Here is a 25556-nt window from a genome sequence, read left to right on the forward strand (position 1 = left end):
GGAGAGAGTCCAGCGGAGGGCAACAAAAATGATTAGGGGGCTGGAGCACATGACTTATGAGGAGAGGCTGAGGGAAAAGGGATTGTTTAGCCTGCAGAAGAGAAAAATGAGTGGGGATTTGATAGCTGCTTTCAACTACCTGAAAGGGGGTTCCAAAGAGGATGGATCTAGACTGTTCTCAGTGGTAGAAGATGACAGAACAGGGAGCAATGGTCTCAAGTTGCAGAGGGGGAGGTTTAGGTTGGATATTAGGAAAAACTTTTTCACTAGTAGGGTGGTGAAGAACTGGAATGGGTTACCTAAGGAGGTGGTGGAATCTCCTTCCTTAGAGGTTTTTAAGGTCAGGCTTGACAAAGCCCTGGCTGGGATGATTTAATTGGGTTTGGTCCTGCTTTGAGCAGGGGGTTGGACTAGATGACCTCCTGAGGTCCCTTCCAACCCTGAGATTCTATGATTCTATGATTCTATGACAGGTTTCAGAGTAGCAGCTGTGTTAGTCTGTATCCGCAAAAAGAACAGGAGTACTTGTGGCGCCTTAAAGACTAACAAATTTATTTTAGCATGAGCTTTCGTGAGCTATAGCTCACTTCTTCGGATGCATAGAATGGAACACACAGACAGGAGATATTTATACATACAGAGAACATGAAAAGGTGGAAGTATGCATAACAACAGGAAAAGTCTAATCAATTGAGATGAGCTCATCATTAGACTTTTCCTGTTGTTATGCATACTTCCACCTTTTCATGTTCTCTGTATATATAAATATCTCCTGTCTGTGTGTTCCATTCTATGCATCCGAAGAAGTGAGCTATAGCTCACGAAAGCTCATGCTAAAATAAATTTGTTAGTCTTTAAGGTGCCACAAGTACTCCTGTTCTTTTTATGATTCTATGATGAGCCCAAGAACCACAAAGGGACTTCAGCACCCAAACCCCAGATTAGAGGAGCCTAAAGACAGTTGGGCTAGTCATACCATTAATCAGAAGGAGAAAATTTTAGCAACAGTTAATTCCTCCAAAGTTCTGTCCCCAGGGGAAATGAGTTGGTCCGTCACCTCTAGAAGTTACGCTCTTGTAATTAATCCCAGTGGACAAAGAGCTATGAAAGTGCAGACTGATTAGGAACTTTGACTCTTTTTTGGTTCAAAGTCACTGGCAAAAATTGGATTGGAAACTGTGTAATGAGCCAGATCTGCAGCTGGTGTCAATCAGAGTAGCTCTATTGATATCAAAGGGCTAGACTCCTCCTTGGCATAAATAGTCCTAGCTACTCAATTGTATTGATTTACATCAGCTCATGACTTGGGCCATAACTTTTAGTGTTTGCCTCAGAGTAACTTAATGACCAACATCAAACTCCCAGGGCAGCCTGGATCCCTCTAGTGGCCACATCCCAAGAGTTGCTGATGTAAAGCTGGAAAAGAAAGCCTGCCCAACCCAGAGATAATCATATTGAGTTAAAGAAGAAACCAACTATTCCAGGCCAGCTGGGGCTGTGGTGCTACTAGGCTCTTAGCTATTGTCGGTCACGTCTGTGCTACAAATATATTTTTTTACTGCAAACACAATTTTTGTTGTTGTTGTTGTTTTTTGTTTTTAGATTGCAAACACCATGGGACACCTCCGGATCTCAGCCCTTCTTGTTTTTAGCCTAGGATCCTTCTAAGGATGCTGCCGTCATGTAAGATCCAGGGTAGATCGGTTCTCCCTTCTGTGAGGGAAGGCTCAGCTAGGGCTGGTTGTCAGGGTGCTTTGCTCCTGAAGTGAGACCAGAGCTGGTCTCACAGCCCTGGAGATGAGATTCAGTGATTTAACCCCAGAGCAGGGACATCCTGGGCTGTGACTGTGTCTCAACCCTGAAGAAGCCAGGATTATCTCCAGTGCTGGGAGGAGCTTTCAGTCCCCCATCCCATTTAGTCCATCACCTCTCTGCCAAGTCTGGTCAAGGAGGGGAGCAAGCAGCACCCATCTGTGGACTGTTTGCTAGGAACTGCAGAGAAATTTAGCAACTCAGGAAATCTAGTGAAGAGACATGGAAATAGCTGCTGGATAATATAGTGAGGGATGCATGATAACTAGCTAAATAATCCTGCTGCTTGAGACCGGAAAGCATCGCAAGTTGGGACAAGTTACACAAAGTCCAGAACAGTAAGTTTGCTATTTCAATTAAATATATTTGGGGATTAATAAACTGGGCATGTTTAGTCTCAAAAAAGGAAGACTGCGGGGGAACCTGATCAAAATCTTCAAATATGTTAAAAGTTGTTATAAAGAGGACGGTGATCAATTGTTCTCCATATCCACTAAAGGTAGAACAGAAAGCAATGGGCTTCATCTTCCGCAAGCGAGATTCAGGTTAGGTAGTATGAAAAATTTTCTATCTCTAAGGGTCGTTCAAACCAGGGTTTTGGAGCAGAGCCCAGAGATGGAGCACGGAGAAGCTCTGGAGCAATGGAGCTGCAAATTTTTGCCTGGAGCTGGAGTGGAGCTGGAGCACAGCTCCAAAGCCCTGGTTTGAACAGGCTGCCAAGGGAAGTTGGACAAACCTCTGTCAGGGATGGTCTAGGTTTACTTGGCCCTGTCTTGAAGCTGGAGGCTGGACCAGGTGAACTCTCTATGATTTTACATAGGGGGATTTAAGAACATAAATGTGAATTACAATTTGAAGATTTTAATTAATTCTATTAATTAATTCAATATCAATGGCTGCTCAGATTTTTATTTCCTCCTTGGAAAATTTTGAACTTTACCAAAAAACCTAAACCCAGTTTTTTTTCTTTTTTCCACCAGCATTTGGGAAATCAAAAAATTTCAGCTGAAAATTGCAATTTTGAAGTTGAAAAACAAATTATTGGGTTTTTTGAGATTTCAGTGTTCAAAACATAACTGACAAAAGCGACAGCCCCCAGAATATGTTTTAAAGACATTAGCACTTTTGAAAGAGGAGTCAGGGCTAGCAGCCAAAGCATGTCTATCTTGACCATTGTCAGTGGGACTAGACTCCAAACCTCCTAGTCAAGTGCTACACCTTTTGTCACATGCTGCTGCCAGCCAAAAAGGGGAAAAGAAAAAAAAACTGCTGTAAACAGTTACGCAAAACATACCCATAGTAAGATGAAGGTCTAACAGCACAACATAGACATAAACTCACAGAGGTAAAAGATCAACACAGCAGGAACTGAGCAATATCACTAGCCCATCACCACATAGAAATGGATGTGCAGCTGGGATTGGTGGCATAAATCAATGTGTAACCAGACAACCAGCCGTCTACGTGGCCCTTGGGTGGTATCATCACAGATGAGCTACCACTTAGAAGGCAGGGTGTGTCTATCTTGTATTTCCAGGGAAAGGAGGAATCAGGCTGTTTTAAAATGTTAGGTTCATGCCCAAATTTTGAGCTGATCACAATAGGGGAAGCATCTTGGCTGGAATTGTTGGATTTGGGTTCTATTTTGCTCCAGTTCTTCATACTGCATTTTATCAGGCCACATCTTGGGCAAGATCCTCAGATAGTGTAAACTGACCTGACTCCCTTGATTTAAAGGTAGCTAATCCAAGTTATAAGCAACAAAGAGTCTTAATTATCACTTCAAAAAGTTTTTTTCCTCCTGCTAACGATAGCTCATCTCAATTGATTAGACTCTGCCTGTTGGTATGCATACTTCCACCTTTTCATGTTCTCTGTATGTATAAATATCCCCTGTCTGTGTGTTCCATTCTATGCATCCGAAGAAGTGAGCTGTAGCTCACGAAAGCTCATGCTTAAATAAATTTGTTAGTCTTTAAGGTGCCACAAGTACTCCTGTTTTTTTTTAAAGAGTCCTGTGGCACCTTATAGACTAACTGATGTATTGGAGCATGAGCTTTCATGCGTGAATACCCACTTCATCAGACACATGTAATGGACATTTCCAGAAGCAGGTATAAATATGCAGGCAAGAATCAGTCTGGAGATAACTAGGTTAGTTCAATCAGGGAGGATGAGGCCCTTTTCTAGCAGTTGAGGTGTGAACACCAAGGAAGGAGAAACTGCTTTTGTAGTTGACTAGCCATACACAGTCTTTGTTTAATCCTGAGCTGATGGTGTCAAATTTGCAGATGAACTGAAGCTCAGCGGTTTCTCTTTGAAGTCTGGTCCTGACATTTTATTTGCTCTAGTATGGCTACCTTTAAATCTGCCATTTTGTGTCCAGGGAGGTTGAAGTGTTCTCCTACAGGTTTTTGTATATTGCCATTCCTAATATCTGATTTGTGTCCATTTATCCTTTTCCATAGGGATTGTTGTGAAAGTAGAATGAATTATATTGTAAAAATAAGAATGGATTAAAGAAATGTTGTATGTACCTTTAAGCAGAAATAAGAAATGTTGAAATACAGGTGCCAGGAAAAGAAACATTAGGCATAAACAATGGTGCTAATGGTGAAACATTAACAGAAGATGGGTAATAGTTAGTAAGGAAATAAGATATGCATGCCTAGCCCAGGTAAACTTATCTGATTCTGCTTCCTTTGTTATCTTGTTAAGTTCTCACCCTTTTATCTGTATAAATAAGATAGTTTGTGTCTTGCATGGTGCTCACATTATCTGGGTGTTATTAGCAGAGCGCTGTGCTAATAAAACAGAGTGGTCTGACAAACTGAGAGTCCTGAGTCTAACTTTGACAATTTGGAGGTTCCACCGAGATGGCAACCGTCTTCACTGGGGCTGTGTGATTCCTGACCGTTTTTGTAGGACGACCATGGCAGCTGGCACCTGGGCATTTGGCCTGAGCAGTCCTCCACCAGAACGGAAAGGCGCACGACCACAGTGAAGTCTACGCCATTGAACCTGTTGGTTCCCGCTCTGTTCTGGTAGGGATCCCGGGATCTGACATCAGGAATCTGGTCAGGTAATTATTTCTGTGTTTTGTCCGGACTGAGGACTGTCCTGTCTCTATGTCTATCCATCTTCCTGTGGAGTGTTTGAGTCTGGGTGCCATCTCCGTCCGGGGATAGGCCGACCAAGGGGTTCCTGTCCCCGCGGTCTGTGTGAGTGGAATCTGCACAATCGCAGCTGCACCGCACTTTGGGTAAAACCCTTGGTGTGAAAGAAAGGGCGATTGAGACAGTAGCCTGTGGGCTCCTTTTGAGTGTTGCACCGGGCATTGCTCTGACGAACCCGAATTTCCTTCTTGTGCGATTGGTGTGTGAAGTCCTCCTGTATGGGTAACCAGATGTCTAAGTCGGGACAGTTCCCTAAACGAACGCTGGCTCATGTATGTATTTAGGATGGGTCCAGACTCCTGTAAGAAGGGTCCGGACTCCTGTAAATTTCTGGAAAAATGGTCTAGGCTAACTCAGGGGGATCCCAAAACTCAGTGGCCAGTGTTAAAATCTTGGAACAAAGACCGAGTGGACGTCTTAAAGGACAAACGCGGCCAACCTAAAACTAAATTGGCTAAAGAAGAGGTTAATTGTTTCATTCAGTGGTGGGAAGAGGCAAATCGTAGCTGGACAAAATCAAAACTCGCCTCTCTCAAATATTCAAATAATAAGTTAAAAGCTTTATTAAAAGCCTCCTCTCCCACCACCAGACCGAGCGCTCCCCTTTACCCCGTTCTCAAAAACCCACCTTGGATCGATCCAACCCCCTTAATACTCCCATCTCATTGTAAAAAGGACAAAAAGCCCCTTGTTCTGTTCCCCTTTGTTGTCTGCCTCAAAAACTGATTCTTTAGTGTTCCACTACCAATTCAGCAAGGGCGGGGGAGCTCCTCAACTAGCCCCCACCCTTCCTGGTCCCTTTCCTTAAACATTTATTTCAAAATTGTGAAGTGACCACAATAGCACTCACAAACGGTTCATTGGAAAAAAGCAGGATCGGGCCCAGAAAAGCAGGCAAGCAACAGATAAAGAAACTGAAAAACAGGTTGGAAGCCCTAAGGGCATAGTGTAAGGAGTAAGAAAAGCAGTACCTGCAGGCATGAACCCCTGGAACAATACTTAAAAATGGTAAAATCTGAGGTGATAAAGATGTTATTTTGGGAGATAAACAAGTGATTTAAGGAAAGAGTGAAAAGTTAACTCTACAAAGGCTGGAGAGAATTAAGCAGTTAAACTTTGTGAAAATGTTTAAAAGGACCATGTTAAAGAGAGAGAATTCTTGGTTTCTTTGCAGCCATTCTGAAGGGAAAATGGGCCCTTTTCCCAAAGAATGCCTGTAAATAATCCAAATATATATACAGCTATGTAAAAACAAAGCAGTGTAAAGGAATGTTAAGGAAATTGCGTATGTATCTATTTGTCTGTGAAAATATGTAAAGTTCTAAGAATCTAAACCAGCACATCTGGTTTGTAAAACTCCTGTTTTGTAGGTATAAGATAAATTGGTTTTGTTTTTGTTTTTCATGCCACTAAAAATTCATTTGACTCTTAATTCAATGTTGTAAAACTGACAGACCTTTTTGCAAGACACAGGTAATTACAGTTGTTTGGCTTTGGGATTTAGCATTTAACCCTTAAGGGGTAACTTGATTCTTTATAAAATTTAAAATGTTTTTTTTAAATAAAAACCAAGTCATGGCTGCAATAGGGCAGTCAAAATCAGGAGAATAGGGAGAGATTCTGGAGTCTTTTTGTTTGTTTGGTTGGGTTTTTTTGTAACAATAGTAGATAAGAGCTGTAGTGAAAGAATAAAAAAAAATTTTAACAGTGCCCTGTGCAACAGCAGAGGTGAGGTGCACAAAACAAAAAGAAGCAATGTTAAAAACACTGAGCCTTAAAATGGCTCTGTATAATCAGACTGTCACTTTTGATAAGGGTACATGAAAACTCTGTAAAAAAAAAAAACAAAAAAAAAAGTTAGATCATATGTAAAAATTGATATGGCTAATGTTTAAAAAAAAAAGTTGTAGTATAGAAGGAATGTGCTTTTTCCCTAGGACATGTGCAGTGTATATTGTAAAAAGGGGTAAAAGAAATAAAAATGAAATATGCCATTGAATTAAAATCCTATTAGGGCTCCAAAAAGAGCAGCAATAGACTGTTTTCTTTTTCAGATCTGTGTGTGTTTTGTAAACAGGAGTTGAAAGTGGAAAGAAATCAAAACTCTGGTGGAAGTTGATTGTGTCCCTTTTAAGACAGAGTCTCTGAGCTCTGCTGATGGCTTTGAATCCAAAAGCCAAGCCTGTGTTGATGCAAATTACCTAACTGATAAAGGAAGGTGAAAACTGCCAGCACAAAAGAAATTGCCTAAATAAAAGACATGGTATATAACAAGATCCCTTTAAGAGATTTGATGCTAAATGTTATTGTTAATATTAAACATTGAAATAAATTTAATGTTAGTAAGTACCCCTGTAACAACGTATAGTGTGTATAATTTTTGGAAAAATCCTTTAAGGTAATATGGTAATGATGCTTCTCAGCTATTACCTGTGAATAAACTTAAAGCTTAACACAGCAGGAAAAACATTACAAACTTGGTCTGCTATAAGAAGAAAAAGTTGAGGTACACCACCTCATGAATTTAATAACTAAACATTGGAATAATTTCCCCATAACCCTTAAAAAGTAGAAGCCATTAAAACCTGGCCTGCCTATAAACACACACAGGAAAATATGGGGGTAATTCCTCTGTTTTGCCTGCAATCAGCAAGGGTATTTGTAAAAGAAAGGAATCTTTTAAGCGATAATCAATGCCACCCTGAAAGGGGTAGAAAATGTTATTTTTGTCTTTCAGAAAATCAGAAAAAGCTAATACCAGCTACAGAACAACCTATTACAAAAACAAATAAAAGTTAAAAAAAAAACATACTGCAATAGCTATGGAATGTACTAAAATGCAGATATTTAGAACATAAGATGTTTTGGGTAATATCAGAGAATATTAAAGTTTTAATACATCTGTTAAAGCAAAGAAAAAGATAATTGTTTAATACCTATCAATATAACTGGATGCAGTATGTTTCCAGTACGGTAAGACAAAATTTGTTAAGTGAAGAAATTGTTGGCACCTTATAGACTAACAGACGTTTTGCAGCATGAGCTTTTGTGGGTGAATACCCACTTCTTCGGATGCAAGTAGTGGAAATTTCCAGGGGCAGGTTTATATATGCAAGCAAGAAGCAAGCTAGAGATAACGAGGTTAGTTCAATCAGGGAGGATGAGGCCCTGTTCTAGCAGTTGAGTGAAAACCAAGAGAGGAGAAACTGGTTCTGTAATTGGCAAGCCATTCACAGTCTTTGTTTAATCCTGAGCTGATGGTGTCAAATTTGCAGGTGAACTGGAGCTCAGCAGTTTCTCTTTGAAGTCTGGTCCTAAAGTTTTTTTGCTGCAGGATGGCCACCTTAAGATCTGCTATTGTGTGGCCAGGGAGGTTGAAGTGCTCTCCTACAGGTTTTTGTATATTGCCATTCCTAATATCTGATTTGTGTCCATTTATCCTTTTCCTTAGAGACTGTCCAGTTTGGCCGATGTACATAACAGAGGGGCATTGCTGGCATATGATGGCATATATAACATTGGTAGACGTGCAGGTGAATGAACCGGTGATGGTGTGGCTGATCTGGTTAGGTCCTGTGATGGTGTCGCTGGTGTAGATATGTGGGCAGAGTTGGTTTCGAGGTTTGTTGCATGGATTGGTTCCTGAGTTAGAGTTACTATGGTGCGGTGTGCAGTTACTGGTGAGAATATGCTTCAGGTTGGCAGGTTGTCTGTGGGCGAGGACTGGTCTGCCACCCAAGGCCTGTGAAAGTGTGGGATCATTGTCCAGGATGGGTTGTAGATCCCTGATGATGCGTTGGAGGGGTTTTAGCTGGGAACTGTATGTGATGGCCAGTGGAGCCCTGTTGGTTTCTTTCTTGGGTTTGTCTTGCAGTAGGAGGCTTCTGGGTACACGTCTGGCTCTGTTGATCTGTTTCCTTATTTCCTCGTGTGGGTACTGTAATTTTGAGAATGCTTGGTGGAGATTTTGTAGGTGTTGGTCTCTGTCTGTGGGGTTAGAGCAGATGCGGTTATAACTCAGTGCTTGGTTGTAGACAATGGATCTTGTGGTGTGCCCGGGATGGAAGCTGGAGGCATGAAGGTAGGCATAGCGGTCGGTAGGATTTCGGTATAGGGTGGTGTTAATGTGACCATCAATGATTTGCACCGTAGTGTCTAGGAAGTGGCCCTCCCGTGTAGATTGGTCCAGGCTGAGGTTGATGGTGGGGTGGAAGCTGTTGAAATCATGGTGGAATTTTTCCAGAGACTCCTTCCCATGGGTCCAGATGATGAAGATGTCATCAATGTAGCGTAGGTAGAGAAGGGGCGTGAGTGGACGGGAGCTGAGGAAGCGTTGTTCCAGGTCAGCCATAAAAATATTGGCATATTGTGGGGCCATGCGGGTGCCCATAGCGGTGCCACTGATCTGGAGATATATATTGTCATCAAATTTGAAATAGTTGTGTGTGAGGATAAAGGCACAGAGCTCAGCAACCAGTTGTGCTGTGGCATCATCAGGGATACTGTTTCTGACAGCTTGTATTCCATCAGCGTGTGGGATGTTTGTGTAGAGAGCCTCTACATCCATGGTGGCCAGGATAGTGTTTTCTGGAAGGTCACCAATGCATTGTAGTTTCCTCAGGAAATCAGTGGTGTCACGGAGATAGCTGGGAGTGCTGGTGGCATAGGGTCTGAGTAGAGAGTCTACATATCCAGACAGTCCTTCAGTGAGAGTTCCAATGCCCGAGATGATGAGGCGTCCAGGATTTCCAGGTTTGTGGATTTTGGGCAGTAGATAGACTAGCCCTGGTCGGGGCTCTAAGGGTATGTTGATTTGTTCCGGTGTTGGTGTAGGGAGTGTCCTGAGTAGATGGTGCAGTTTCTTAGTGTATTCCTCAGTGGGATCTGAGGGAAGTGGCCTGTAGAATTTGGTGTTGGACAGTTGTCTGGCGGCCTCCTTTTGGTAGTCAGAACTGTTCATGATGACAACAGCACCTCCTTTATCAGCCTCTTTGATTATAATGTCAGGATGGTTTCTGAGGCTGTGGATGGCATTGCGTTCTGCACGACTTAGGTTTTGAGGCAAGCGATGTTGTTTTTCCACAATTTCTGCCTGTGCACGTCGATGGAAGCATTCAATGTATAGGTCCAGACTGTCATTTCGACCCTCAGGAGGAGTCCATGTGGAGTTCTTCTTTTTGTGCTGTTGGTGGGAGGGTAACTGTGTATCAGTGCGCTGTTCAGTGTTGTCCTGAAAGTATTCTTTGAGTCGGAGACGGCGAAAGTAGGCTTCCAGATCGCCGCAGAACTGTATCATGTTTGTGGGGGTGGCAGGGCAGAAAGAGAGTCCCCGAGATAGGACAGACATTTCTTCTGGGCTGTGTGTGTGGTTGGATAGATTGACGATATTGCTGGGTGGGTTAGGGGTACCACGGTTGTGGCCCCATGTAGCAGGTAGGAGTTTAGACAGTTTACAGTCCATTTTCACAAATCAGATATTAGGAATGGCAATATACAAAAACCTGTAGGAGAGCACTTCAACCTCCCTGGCCTTTAAGCAGAAATAAGAAATGTTGAAATACAGGTGCCAGGAAAAGAAACATTAGGCATAAACAATGGTGCTAATCGTGAAACATTAACAGAAGATGGGTAATAGTTAGTAAGGAAATAAGATATGCATGCCTAGCCCAGGTAAACTTATCTGATTCTGTTTCCTTTGTTATCTTGTTAAGTTCTCACCCTTTTATCTGTATAAATAAGATAGTTTGTGTCTTGCATGGTGCTCACATTATCTGGGTGTTATTAGCAGAGCGCTGTGCTAATAAAACAGAGTGGTCTGACAAACTGAGAGTCCTGAGTCTAACTTTGACATTGTCCAGTTTGCCCGATGCACATAGCAGAGGGGCATTGCTGGCATATGATGGCGTATATTACATTGGTGGACATGCAGGTGAATGAACTGGTGTTGTTGCAGCTGATCTGGTTAGGTTCTGTGATGGTGTTGCTGGTGTAGATATGTGGGCAGAGTTGGCATTGAGGTTTGTTGCATGGATTGGTTCCTGAGTTAGAGTTACTATGGTGCGGTGTGTGCTTGCTTACAGTTGGCGGGTTGTCTGTGGGCAAGGACTGGCCTGCTTCCCAATGTCTGTGAAAGTGAGGGATCATTATCCAGGATGGGTTGTAGATCACTGACGATGCATTGGAGAGGTTTTAGCTGAGGACTGTAAGTGATGGCCAATGGAGTTCTGTTGGTTTCTTTCTTGGGCTTGTCTTACAGCAGGAGACTTCTCTGTACACATCTTGCTCTGTTGATTTGTTTCCTTATTTCCCTGCGCCACGCCGATGCCAACTCTACCCACATATCTACACCAGCGACACCATCACAGAACCTAACCAGATCAGCTACAACATCACCGGCTCATTCACCTGCACGTCCACCAATGTTATACATACCATCATGTGCCATCAATGCCCCTCTGCTATGACCATCGGCCAAACTGGACAGTCCCTACGTAAAAGGATAAATGGACATAAGTCAGATATTAGGAATGGCAATATACAAAAACCAGTAGGAGAACATTTCAACCTCCCTGGACACAAAATAGCAAAATTAAAGTTAGCCATCCTACCACAAAAAACTTCAGGACCAGACTTCAAAGAGAAACCCATGAAAACTTATGCTCCAATACATCTGTTAGACTATAAGATGCCACATTCTTTGTTGCTTTTTAGAGATCCAGACTAACATGGCTACCCCTCTGATACTTGAATCCAAGTTATGTTAGTGTGATAATGTACCTGACTAATGGTCTGGATGAGATTGGTGAGGAGCACTCACCACACCTAGTCAATTCACATGACGAGCGTTGTGCGACTCTCACATTCACATCATGAGATCTTAATGAGTGAGGAATCAGGGTAATTCCTTCTGTTGTTCTAATCATGAGCATTTTCTTTGTTCTTCCCTACACAGGACATGAGGACAGGCAGGACATGATGTACTGAGAAGGAAAATGTTCAACCGAACCACCGTGACCGAGTTCCTTCTCCTGGGCTTCTCTGAGAGTCGGGAGCTGCAGATTTTACAATTTGTGGTGTTTCTAGTGATTTACCTGGTAGCCCTGACAGGGAACCTCTTTGTTATCACCGCTGTAATCCTTGACCTCCATCTTCACACCCCCATGTACTTCTTACTGATAAATTTATCCATCCTGGACCTCGGCTTTATCTCTGTCACCATCCCCAAATCCATGGTCAACTGCGTCATGAACACCAGGTCAATTTCTTATTTTGGATGCTTTGCCCAAGTCTTTTTCTTCATATTATTCTCTTCAGCAGATGTTTTCTTACTCATCATCATGGCATATGACCGATACATCGCTATCTGCAAACCACTGCACTATGAGAGGGTGATGAACAGGAGAGCTTGTGTCCAAATGGCAGCCAGTGCCTGGATCTGTGGTCTTCTCAATTCTGCACTGCACACTGGAAGCACATTTTCCATAACCTTCTGTGGAGGCAACATGGTGGATCAGTTCTTCTGTGAAATCCCCCAGCTACTCAAGCTCGCCTGCTATGACTCAAACCGCAGTGAAGTGCGAGTTATTGTATTTATTATCTTTTTAGGCTTAAGCTGCTTTGTTTTAATAATTGTGTCATATGTCCAGATCTTCAACACAGTGCTGAGAATCCCCTCTGAGCAGGGCCGGCATAAAGCTCTGTCCACCTGCCTCCCTCACCTCATTGTGTTCTCCTTGTTTGTTTCCACTGGCACCTTTGCCTACCTGAAACCCACCTCAAGCACTCCAACAGGTGTGGATCTCATGGCGGCTGTTCTCTATTCTGTGGTGCCTCCAGTGATGAATCCGATCATCTACAGCATGAGGAACAAGGATATCAAAGCTGCCCTATGGAAAATAATTGGATCGAGGTTGTTCTCCAAGAATAAAATGCCCATATTTCTCCCATGACCATAGTTTCATTGAGCATTTCTTCATAAATATAACCAACTGATGATACAATTGTTCCCATGTGAACATAGCATGCAATCTGTTTATGCGGTAGAAAAAATCCAGACTAGCTCCATTGAACTCAATGGACTTACTGTAGGGTTTGACTGGTGTAAATAAATCTGTCTAATCAGTAGCCATAAGTAAGTCTTAAGCTTGTGTCTTTTTTATGTTCTGTATGTTCTGTTTGTTGGGTGTTTGGTTGATTAGTTCATAGATAGATCATAGATTATCAGGCTTGGAAGGGACCTCAGGAGATCATCTAGTCCAACCCGCGCTAGTTGCTTTGTTATAGATATTTGGGGTGGTCTGCTTTTGGGGAGGGTGGGATATGTTTGACTCAATGCCAGTGTCTTTTCATTGTCATCTATGGGGAAGCTCAATGTCCTCAGCTCTGTGATGGGGTTTTCTGAGAGAGCTGACGTTTTGCTTCCTGTAAAGCTGAAGAGGTCAGAAAGAGTCTCCACCGCTGTCTGGATGGCTGAGTTCCCATTCAAATCATGATTGTAATGTTGCTGGGTTTTTATTCTTTTATTAATGGTGTGTTAGTCACTAGGAGTTGCTCTGTAATATTTTCTAATAAGTTATGCTTTGCTCCAGCTATGCTAGATAAATCATTGGAAATGGCTTAATGTACTACTGGTCACAGATCCTGGCAGAAGAACTGCAGGTACCAAATACACTCAGATCTGCTGGGAAATCACAGCTGTTTAAGCCTAAATTGATAGTATCTAGTTTGCATATCAATTCAAGTTCAGCAGTTTCTCATTAGAGTCTGTTTTTGAAGATCTACAATCTATCCTGAAAGATGATCCCTCACTCTCACAGATCTTGGGAGACAGACCTGTCCTCACTTACAGACAGCCCCCCAAACTGAAGCAAATATGATATGCAAACTAGATATATTATCAATTTAGGCTTAAATAGAGACTGGGAATGGCTGAGCCATTACACACATTGAATCTATTTCCCCCCTGTTAAGTATTTTGTCAAACTGTCTTAAATGGGCTATCTTGATTATCACTACAAAATTTTTTTTCTCCTTCTGACAACAGTTCATCTTAATTAATTAGCCTCTTAGAGTTGGTTGGGCAATTCCCACCTTTTTGTGTTCTCTGTATGTATAGGTATCTCCTCACTATATGTTCCATTCCATGCATCTGATGAAGTGGGCTGTAGCCGAAGAAAGCTTATGCTCAAATACATTTGTTAGTCTCTAACGTGCCACAAGTACTCCTGTTCTTTTTGCGGATACAGACTAACACGGCTGCTACTCTGAAACCTGTACTTTCACTTTGTGCTGGTATGGGGAGCAAAGAGGAAGGGGGGAGGGACCCAGCCAGAGGAGTATCAGGATTCAGCCTGTCCAGGACCCTCTCTTGTCTGAGATCGCTGCTGTACCAGAAGCCTGTGAAGCTGGCCCGTTTTACGGTCTCTGGATTGTCCCAGATGTCCTGGTTTTTTAAATGTAACTCACAGGTAGTAACCTTAGGAGGGCAGGGTGCCGGGAGGGGAAAGGAGCATGGCACAGGCTGGGAGCTGCTGCATGGCAGTGCTGGCCTAGGGTACATTTTAACTCACCCCTTTTCCAGATTAATTTATTTCCCTGCTGGTCAAAATTCTTTCTCTGACGGTTTGCAGTCAGAGCTCAATCTGCTGTGTGTTTGCTGTCAAAAGGCGATTTTTGCCAAGGACTTATGCAGAGGGCAAAGCTGAAAGAGGAAGTCAGCTCACAACATAAGGAGAGATTGTGATTAACCTAGGGCTGCCCAGAGGATTCCGGGGGCATGGGGTCTTTGGCGGCGGGGGGCCCTTCCGTTCCGGGACCCGCCGCTGAAGTGCCCCAAAGACCTGTGGCAGGGCCCCCCCGCCGCCAAATTACCGCCGAAGCAGGACCCACCGCCGAAGTGCAGTCCGGTCTTCGGCAGTAATTCGGCAGCGGGGGGCCTCCATCGCGGGTGTTTGGGGCACTTCGGCGGCGGGTCCTGGAATGGAAGGGCCTCCCGCCGCCGAATTACTGCTGAAGACCGAGCTGAACTTCGGCGGCGGGTCCAGCTTCGGCGGTAATTCGCCAGCGGGGGGTCCCTCCACCCCGGAGCGGAAGGACCCCCCACCAGCGAAGACCGGGAGCGGAAGAAGCTCCTGGGCCCAGCCCAGCAAGAGTTTTCCGGGTCCCCTGGAGCGAGTGAAGGACCCCGCTCCGGAGGCCCCGAAAAACTCTCGTGGGGACCCCTGTGGGGCCCGGGGACTGGGGCAAATTGCCCCTCTTGCTTCCCCCCTGAGCGGCCCTGGATTAACCTGGTTAGCTGTTCCAGTTACACCCTCCAAAACAAGGCTGAGAAAGAAAGAAACAGCATCTGCTGCTGACTTGCACCTTTTAAATGCTGAGGTCTAAATTCTGCCAGGGAATCTGGCTGAGGCTGTTGAAAACTTTATTATTAATAATTCTGTTCTTTTCTGTGCTCTCATTACATTACACCAACATCATGCGAATCAGAAAAGTACACCTGCTCATGGTGATACTGATGGCTGGGATCATTGTATACTTCAGGTAAGTTTTTCAGTAAATTCTCAGGCCTGACCTCCAGTGGCATAAATCCATTTACACCAATCAATAAGCTAGACTTTCATTTTTCTTGAGGCTTGAATAGGCAAAGGGAGAGAATAGATTCAGTAGAGCAGATTAAAAGTTTTTTTTTCAAATTATTATTTTTTTCATCCAAAATCTTTTCATGCAAAACCACTTATTCAAAATGGAAAATTTCCACAGAAAATATTGATTAAAATAAATAAATATTCCCTTTTCCAGGAAATGGAACAATGTAGACTTTTTTGAGGAGAGGTAGGTTGTTCTTGTTTGGGGGTTCAGGTGTTTGTTTGGGGTTCTTAGGGTTGTTTGGTTTGGGAGTTTTTTCTGTCATTTTGTCCTTATTCCCCTACTTGTTCAGACACAAAAGGGAGAGGGGTGAGAAAAGGGTAAACGGAAAGGGGAGGGGAGAGGACGAAAGAAAAGTGGAACATTTTGAAATAAAACTTTGGAAAACCAAATATTTTCAATAAAAAATTTCAATAAACAACAGAAAATTAGGGCTTTCAAGCAACTAAAAAAAATCCTGATTATAGAATACCATTTATTTAAACATTTTTGGATGTTTTCTACATTTTCAAATATATTGATTTCAATTACAACACAGAACACAAAGTGTACAGTGCTCACTTTATATTTATTACAAATATTTGCATTGTAAAAACCAAAAGAAATAGTATTTTTCAATTCACCTAATACAAGTAGTGTAGTACAGTCTATTTATCATGAAAAGTTTAACTTACAAATGTAGAATTATGTACAAAAAATAACTGCATTCAAAAATAAAACAATGTAAAACTTTAGAATGGCTGAACAAGAAGTAGGAATGAGGGGACTTGTAGGTTGTAACATTTTACATTGTTTTGTTTTGGAGTGCAATTATGTAAAAAAAAATACATTTGTAAATTGCACTTTTACGATAAAGAGAGAGAACTACCGTACTTGTATTAGATTAATTGAAAAACAGTATTTTTTGTTTTATCCTATTTTTACAGTGAAAATATTTGTAATAAAAATAATAATATAAAGTGAGCACTGTACTCTTTGTATTCTGTGTTGTAATTGAAATCAATATATTTGAAAATGTAGAAAAGCATCCAAAATATGTAATACATTTCAATTGGTATTCTATTATTTAACCGCACAATTAAAACTGTGATTAATTGCAATTAAGTTTTTGAGTTAATCACGTGAGTTAAATATGATTAATCAACAGCTCTACGGAAAATTGTTTCTTTTAGAAAACCTGCAAAATTAAAATGACTCTAAAATGTTATTTATTTTCCCGCACAGAATTTGTTTTTCTTCATGTTTATGATCAGTTCTACTCAGGAAATTGGTGCATGTACAGATTGCTCTCAGCTAAATATGAGCATACACAGAGTAACTCCAGTGAAGACAATATGAGCCAGAATAAGAGGTTAAAGTTAAGGATAGGGTTAGAAAGTAGAGTTCAGATAAGGGAGAATACAGAATTAATGGCAGCATTCATGCTAAGGTTTTAATTTTGCCTAAAAATATTCAGAGCCAAATCCCCAGCTGGTGTTCACCAATGTATGCTGGCTAGCATATATATGTTATTAATGTGTGTATATATATACACACACACACATTGATAATATATATATATATATATATATATATATATACACACATTAATAATATATAATATAATATATATATGGTGAGAATATATATATATATATATATATATATATTCTCACCATATACATATTAGTATGCATTAAGCAGAAAGCAGTTATATATCCTAAATTGCCCTGTACCTTTGTTATAATCCTGATCACTTATGCTAAGTATCCCACAACACCCTGTATTCACTGAAGTAAGTTTTGGCTTAAGTAAATAGGGAAACTAACCGGATTAGAACATTTGAGTGTTTTACCGTGGGAAGAAGTGGTAGTTACTCTCACAGACCAGTACCTGGAATGGTCCAGAGAAAACAGATAATGTATGAGTGCTCTACCCTTGGACAAGTGTAGAAAGTTCCTTCATGTACCTTGGCATCAGGAATGAATCTGTTCAGGACAAAAAGATAAAGTGTGTACCGTTGTACCAGAGAAACAAGGTAGAAAGCTGGTTGGTTAAATTTAGTTTGAGCTGGTGCACACTGTACCCTTCTTCTTATAAACAGGCTGGGTAAAAAGAGGGTTTTACAGATGTTACTTTTGGAGCACACCTTCTGTGTTAGGTGAATGTAACAATGCTGAATGAGACTCCTTCCTGTAGACTGGGGGGTGACTCCTGGGAGAGCATAGGGAGGGAACAAATTAACAAAAATAACCCAACACCACTGTGAAGTATTGGGAGTGTGTCAACAAGGAAGTGCCTCAATATTATAGGGTCACATCCTCAGGTGCTGTGAATTGACAGACTTCACACTACTTTTCTCAACACCAACTGTGGATCTGGCCCTATTGGAGCTATGGATCCTTTACTCCACACTTATTGACACAATCCCAATACTTCACAGTCTTCTTTTTGTTTTGTTAATTTGTTCCCTCCTGGAAAACTCTTCAGCACATGCTTAACTTTAACCATGTGACTAGTCCCACTGAAGACTTAGAATTAAACTCATGCTGAAGAGCTTTGCTGGATTACAGCTAGGGTTAGAGCCAGATTCACCAGGCCATTATGTCCATCCCTTGTTTCCTCTGACAGGTTCTGTTCTAGCCCTGCAGGGCAGGTAGCTCCAGCCAGACCCTCATTCTGGCTGCTGTGAAGAGCTTCTTCCCAAATCCTCCCTGACTCTGGGTCCCCTCTGGATCCACTGCAGGAGTCTTCTGATCCCTTGAATTCTTCTACTTTTTTCTCTTGAATCAGGACATCAGGCTCAGCTCTCTCTGCTCCTCAGATCTCAGAGTGGTGCTCCGTGAAGCAGGGGCGGCTCTAGCAATTTCACGGGGGGCGCTCTGGCGGTTGCCGGTGCCGTGGCTCCGGTGGAGCATCCGCAGACATGCCTGCGGGAGGTCCACCGGAGACATGGGACCAGCAGACCCTCCTTCGGCCTGTGGGAGGTCCACCAGAGCCACCTGCCGCCCTCCCGGCGACCGGCAGAGCGCCCCCTGCGGCATGCCGCCCCAAGCATGCGCTTGGCGTGCTGGGGCCTGGAGCTGGCTCTGACGTAAAGGCCCACTCCAGACTCTGGGCCTCTCTGAAGAGACCTTCACTTGATCTGTCCTACCCCTTGGGCTCCTTTATTTTGATGGATCAGGCTCCCTCACATGATGTCTGGTCACCTGACCCAACCACAGCCTGAAGCCCAAACCTTCACCTGGAAGCAGATGACAAAGTACAGGTGTGGATGAGCCCATCTCCTCTGAAAGGGCCAGCCCACCCTGAGACACTGTGAATTTTAACTGGATCTAAGGTATTTAGGCATGCAACTGCGATGGACTTGTGTCACAGAGTCACCGGATCAATGCTCTGGAACTACTCCATATGAAGCCAGTCCAGGATTCTGGGGGAGCCTTCTCTCTCTGAGCATACTGTCTCCAGGGCAAGAAGCTTACACAGCTTCAACCTTCCTGGATCTTACCTCAGAACATTCAGCATCCCCTTCCACACCGTGCATTTCCTGAACTGAGTCTGCATGGGCGGAGTTCCTGGGTGTAGGAGGCTAGGGAACCACGGAAGATTCTGTTACGGCTTAGCTTAGGCAGTTCCGCTTTCTCAGCCTCCGGTTATTGTAGGACACAGCATGCTAGTTTTAACCTGTTGCAACCGGCTGGGACTGCTGCTTGGCAAGCCCCTGGCTGTTGGCCAGGGGGGCAGCCCCGGAGGGTGGAGAGTTTCTATTGCTTTATGTATGAGCTGATATGCTGCTGTTTGTATAAAATGAGCATGCTTTGTGTTTGTTTTCAGACTTCACCCCAGGCCGAGCTACAGGGTGCTGGGTCCCTGTCTCAGTGACAGCAACGCTTGGGGTCCCCGTTGCAGATGTGTCACGTTACCTTCATTAAAACCAATTACTCTCAGTGTGGAGTCGGTCTCGTTCTTGCAGAGTACCTCGGGCCTTTTGGGGCCATAACACTGGGGAAGCCAGAGGGCCCTGCACCCCAACTCTGCAGTCAGACATGACTCTCAGACAGCCAGTAAAACAGAAGTTTTATTAGTTGACGGGAACACAGCATAGAACAGAGCTTGTTAGCTCAGAAATCAGTGACTTTCAGCTAAGTCCATCTTGGGAGTCCTGGGCTAGATGTCCTGGACTCCACCTCTTTTAGTCCCCCCCACGTAGACTGCCAGCTTCCAGTGACTCAACCTCCGACATCCCCGTGTTGCTCCTCCTCTTCCTCCCCTTTGTCTCGCTTCCTGGGCACAAGGTTTCACCTGGTTGCATCCCTTTGCTGGGTCCTAGGTTACATAGGTGCAAATGACATAGGTCTCACCTGCCCTGAGAGCCTCAGCAAAAATTATACTCCCAATTCCCACCACCAAAGTATTGGTGCAGTACACTGGGAAACTAAGGTACACACAGTATAAGTCTCATGTGCAACATAATGAGATGAATAAAACCCCACTTTGTCACATCTCTCCCCCCTCCAAGACCGAATTGAGCGGGGCCACTTTAGCCAGTAGCCTGGGGAAGTTCTGACCCCCCTCTCCAGGACAAAGCATCGACTATAACTCCCCTTAAGATGAACCACCTCCATGTTATAATCCTGAAGCTGGAGACTCCACCTCAGGAGCTTGGCATTGGCCCCTTTCATCTGGTGTAGTCACATCAGGGATGAATGGTCAATGTACACGGTGAAGCGCCACCCAAATAGATATGCCTGCAACTTTTTAAGGGCTCACACCAGGGTCAGGCATTCCTTTTCTATGGCTGCATAGTTCTGCTCCTGGGCAGCAGCTTCCTGCCCAGGTACATGATAGGGTGTCACTCCCCGTTTCTGTCAACCTGCATTAGCACTGCACTCAGCCCTGTGTTTGAGGCATTGGTGAACACCATAAATGGCTTGTCAACGTCTGGGTTTACCAGCAGCGGGCCCTTGACCAGAGCCTCCTTCAGAGCACAGAGAGCCCTCTGACACTGCTCTGTCCAGACCACCTTATCTGGCTTACGCTTCTTACATAGCTCAGTGATAGGGGCAGCAATGGAGCTAAAGTGGGGTATGAACCTCCAGTAGTAGCCCACCATCCCAAGGAAAGCCTGGACCTGCTTCTTAGTCTGGGGAGCTGAGCATTTGGAGCTTTTTGTTATTGCAAATGACATTACAGAAGAGAAGAAGGTGCCAATATTCTTAAGTGTGGTAGGGACTAAGACCTATTCCCTGCTACGCAGCCTACTACACCCTAATAAGCCAGAGACTAAATCTTACAGTGACATTGTGGAAATCCTGGGATCCCCTTTTTTCCCCCAAACCACTGGTAATTGTTGAAAGATATAAATTCCACAAAAGAGACCAGAAAGAAGACAAAACAGTTGCACAATTTGTAGCAACTTTGAGAAAGCTTGCAGAACACTGTGAATTTAAGGAGATGTTAAATGATGCCCTACGTGACAGGTTAGTTTGCGGCATGCACAGTGAAGCTATATGGAAGCACCTATTGACAGAGGCTCATCTTACCTTGCAGAAGGCCATTGATATTGCTGTCTCCATGGAACTGGCTACAAAGGAGGCACAATCCATGAGTGCATCCCCTAGGGTGCATAAGGTGTCACAAGAACCTACCCACAAAACTGTGGTGCGTCAGGAATGTTACCGCTGTGGTAAGCCAGATCACCACGCATCAGAATGCTTGTGTAAGGACCAGGTGTGTCGACACTGTGGCAAAAAGGGACACATTGCATGTGCCTGTAAACAAAAGAAAAGGAGGCCTGTGGTCTGGCCAACCAAAAAGGGAAATCTGCATACCCTAGAGCAGACCCAGGATAAACAAAGGAGATACCTCCTCACAAGAAGAAGAGCCACTCCACGTTTTGTCTTTGGCAGTGGGCTCACATGAATACTGGGTAACAGTGTCCTGATCACATGGTAGCCCCAATGCTGATAGTGCCTCACTCCACTCAACTGCTTGTGTTTTATAGGACAGGCATCTGTAAAAGCTATGTAGAGATTGAGTAAAATCTAGAAGTTGCTGTTGTAGATTTTTAAGAATCAAGTCTGTGTACTTTTTCAGTTGTCTTAACAAACACTTCTTGTCTTCTTCACTTAAGGATTCAGTATAAATGCCTTCATTAGTCAACTTCTGGACTGAAGTCTTTGCTTCTTCCAGTACTTTTTCAATGGATATCTCTGATTGATCCAAATGTAGCTTCTATTGCTAGACAAAGATCTACTACTGTTGTAGCAGATGCCTGGATGGCATTGTTTAATGATCCAAGTGGTTTCAACAGTAGACTTACAAGAGAGAGAATGGCAAAGGTCTTCTCTGAACGTAGTAGCAAAACTAATCCACCAGCCTCACTACTTAGATTCATCCCATCTTGGTAGATACTTTCCAAAGCCAGTAATAATGGCTGGAGTAATTTTAAGACAACAGCCAAGGATCACTCATGAAAAAGCCAGTGGATTTTCCCAGGTTGGACTAATTTGAACTTCAGTTCCAGTGTATCTTTTATGTTGTCCAAGATATTCAGTCTTTTTGGACTCTTGCTGAAAAAAGAATATAATGAAGACATTAAATTTATATCTTTTTTAATGTCTTTTGAAGATTCTGCAGCTCTTATTAGTGCTAGTTGGAGTAGATGGCCTCTGCAGTGTGTATAGGAGAGATTAGGGTTACACTTTTCTCTGAGCAAAGCTTGTACTCCACCATGTCTTCCAGAGAAGTTTGCAGCTCCATCAAATGCACAAGCAACCATCTGTTTGGGGTCCAATTGACAAGCATTTAACTCTTCTAAGATGTGGGTTGTCACCGATGCAGCCGATGTGTCTTCTATAACTTGAACATCTAGAAATACATCTACTGGCCTACCCCTGATATCAAGATAACATACACAATGACTTAATACTTGATGCCCATTTGCATCGATGCATTTATCAGCCATGTATGCACATTTTTTGAATGTGGTGAGAGAGTTCTTCACTTTTTCAACTATTGAGTCTTTCACTGTTGCACCGCATGCTTCTAGCCAGTCAGCTGAGGGTACGTCTACACTACGGGATTATTCTGATTTTACATAAACTGGTTTAGTAAAACAGATTGTATAAAATCGAGTGCACGCGGCCACATTAAGCACATTAATTCAGCGGTGTGCGTCCACAGTCCGAGGCTAGCATCGATTTCTGGAGCGTTACACTGTGGGTAGCTATTCCATAGCTATCCCATAGTTCCCGCAGTCTCCCCCGCCCCTTGGAATTCTGGGTTGAGATCCCAGTGCCTGATGGGGTAAAAATCATTGTCGTGTGTGGTTCTGGGTAAATGTTGTCAGTCACTCCTTCCTCTGGGAAAGCAACGGTAGACAATCATTTTGCGCCCTTTTTCCCTGGATTGCCCTGGCAGACGCCATTAGCATGGCAACCACGGAGCCTGTTTTGCCTTTTGTCACTGTCACCGTATGTGTACTAGATGCCGCTGACAGAGGCGATTCAGCAGCGCTACACAGCAGCATTCATTTGCTTTTGCATGATAGCAGAGATGGTTATCAGCTGTTCTGTGCCATCTACCATGCCATTGTAAATTGGCAATGAGATGACGGTTACCAGTCCTTTTGTGCTGTACCATCTGCTGCTGTCATAGGTGCCCCTGGCTGAGATCGGCCGGGGGCGCAAAAGACAAAAATGGGAATGACTCCCCCAGTCAATCCTTCCTTTATAGTATCTAAAAATAGAATCAGTCCTGCCTAGAATATGGGGCAAGTGTACTAGAGAACCAGTGTATCAGAGAACCAGAGAGCACAGCCACTCCATGTCAGATCCCGCAGAAATGATGAGCTGTATGCCATTCACAGGGGGTGCCCCTGCAACAACCCCACCTGTTGCTTCCCTCCTCCCCCAGCCTTCCTGGGCTACCGTTGCAATGCCCCCCCATTTGTGTGATGAAGTAATAAAGAATGCAGGAATAAGAAACAGTGACTTGTTAGTGAGATAAAATGAGGGGAAGGCAGCCTCCAGCTGCTGTGATAGTCCAGACAGGACATTAAGCAGTGTGGGGGAGAGGAGCCCAGCATCCCACTGCTATGATAGTCCCGGCAGAACAGAATCTTTTCTTTACACATGAAGGGCAGGGGCTGATGGAGCTCAGCCCCCTGTTGCTATGATGAAGATGGTTACCAGCCGTACTGCACCATCTACTGGAAATGATCAGGAGTTTTTTACCCAGGCGCCCCCAGCCGACCTCACCGGAGGCCAGCCAGGAGCACTCATGGGCTGATGATGAGGACGGATACCAGTCCTATTGTACTGCACCATCTGCCACAAGGCTGATGATGACGATGGATATCAGCCATATTGTACCATCAGCCACCAAGGAGGGGAGGCGAGGATGCTGCCGTTGACTGCTGCAGCATCGTGTCTATCAGCAGCATTCAGTAAACATAGGATGACATTTAAAAGAGTCAAGAGAGGATTTTTTTCCCTTTTACTTTTGGGTGTGGGTGAGAGGGGTAAATTGACTAGCTATGCCCTGAACCACCGCGGACAGTGTGTTTGACACTACAGGCATTGGGAGCTCAGCCAAAAATGCAAATGCTTTTTGGGGACTGCAGGAACTGTGGGATAGCTTGAGTCCATTTGATTCTTTGGCTTTCCGTTACGTTTGTCACGCAGCAGTGTGCTGAGTCCCTGCTGTGACCTCTGTCTGGTGATTTTTTAAAAATGCTTTGGAATTTCGTCTTCTGTAACGGAGTTCTGATAGAACAGATTTGCCTGCCCATACAGCGATCACATCCTGGTACAGTCCATGCTGGAGCTCTTTTTGGATTTTGATTGCGGATTGCATCGCCACCCGTGCTGATCGGAGCTCCACGCTGGGCAAACAGGAAATATTCAAAAGTTTGTGGGGCTTTTCCTGTCTACCTGGCCACTGCATCCGAGTTCAGATTGCTGTCCAGAGCGGTCAGTAGTGAACTGTGGGATACCGCCCAGAGGCTAATACCGTCGATTTGCGGCCACACTAACCCTAATCCGATATGGTAATACCGATATTAGCGCTACTCCTCTCGTTAGGGAGGAGTACAGAAACCAGTTTAAAGAGCCCTTTATATCGATATAAAGGGCCTCTTAGTGTGGACGGGTGTGGCATTAAATCGTTTTAACGCTCCTAAATCCGGTTTAAACGCGTAGTGTAGACCAGGCCATAGTTTCTTGCAGAAAGAGCATTTGCTGGTCTTGTTCGGAACCAGTGTTCAACTTCAGGATGAACAAGTGACAAAATTGCACTTAACATTGGCCTCCAGTTTGTAGTGTGTGGTATCTCTTGTTTAAATAGAAAGTAGGATGCCACAGCCATGTTTGTTCGCATGAACTGCGTTGTGTCTCCAGCATTCTTAGCCTCACTAAGTACTTCTAAAATTGGCTTTGAAAGTGGGCTTATAAGGCTTTCTGCATGTTGAGGCACTCCAGAGGCCTGGTGTTTTGCAGTCTTTTCACGTAGTTTGTCAGCATTGGCTTTGCTGATCAGTTTGACAAACCAAGCTCCTCCACTTTTACCAATTATAGCATTGGGAAGCTTTCCTTCTTCGTACACTTTTTTGGAAGAGGTGCACCAGTAGCCATCTTTTGTAACTTCAATAAATGGGAACATTTTGACCGACAAACATCAGGAACTGCCTTTCAGTTTTGGAGACACTGTTTCTTCAGTAGGTAGCTGTATTTGTGCTTCAGGCTGGTCGGATGTAGATATACCGCTTGAATCTTCAGATAACATGTTGATATATTCTTGGTTCTTGATGTGTTCTTCACCTTGGTTAGTTTCTGAGGCCTTTGAGTGGAAAAATTGTTGTATTGTTATTTTGTTTTTGTTTTTTTCATTTTCACTTTGACATGCAACATATAAAAGAAATATGAGTAAAGTAAATGTTTTGTT

The 25556-nt window shown here is 43.6% G+C and overlaps 1 protein-coding gene across 2 annotated transcripts; it reads left to right on the plus strand.

The window, feature by feature from the left end:
• The first annotated feature begins 1601 nt into the window (after positions 1-1601).
• Positions 1602-13091, plus strand: LOC123347195 (olfactory receptor 14A16-like). Of its 2 annotated transcripts, none has more exons than XM_044984579.1 (2): positions 1602-1683; positions 11941-13091. In XM_044984579.1, exon 2 carries the CDS (start codon positions 11981-11983, stop codon positions 12935-12937), a length of 957 nt encoding a protein of 318 aa, XP_044840514.1. In that variant the 5' UTR covers positions 1602-1683; positions 11941-11980; the 3' UTR covers positions 12938-13091. The 2 variants fall into 2 exon arrangements, with proteins under 2 accessions (XP_044840514.1, XP_044840515.1); XM_044984580.1 differs by lacking the exon at positions 1602-1683 and adding an exon at positions 2024-2150.
• The last annotated feature ends 12465 nt before the right edge of the window (positions 13092-25556 follow it).

Source organism: Mauremys mutica, chromosome 13, assembly GCF_020497125.1.
Source record: "Mauremys mutica isolate MM-2020 ecotype Southern chromosome 13, ASM2049712v1, whole genome shotgun sequence".
In the NCBI taxonomy this organism is placed as follows: domain Eukaryota; kingdom Metazoa; phylum Chordata; order Testudines; family Geoemydidae; genus Mauremys; species Mauremys mutica.

Excerpts from the sequence above, each read along its gene's own strand:
- LOC123347195 (XM_044984579.1), top strand. The coding sequence starts at position 11,981 with ATGTTCAACCGAACCACCGTGACCGAGTTCCTTCTCCTGGGCTTCTCT.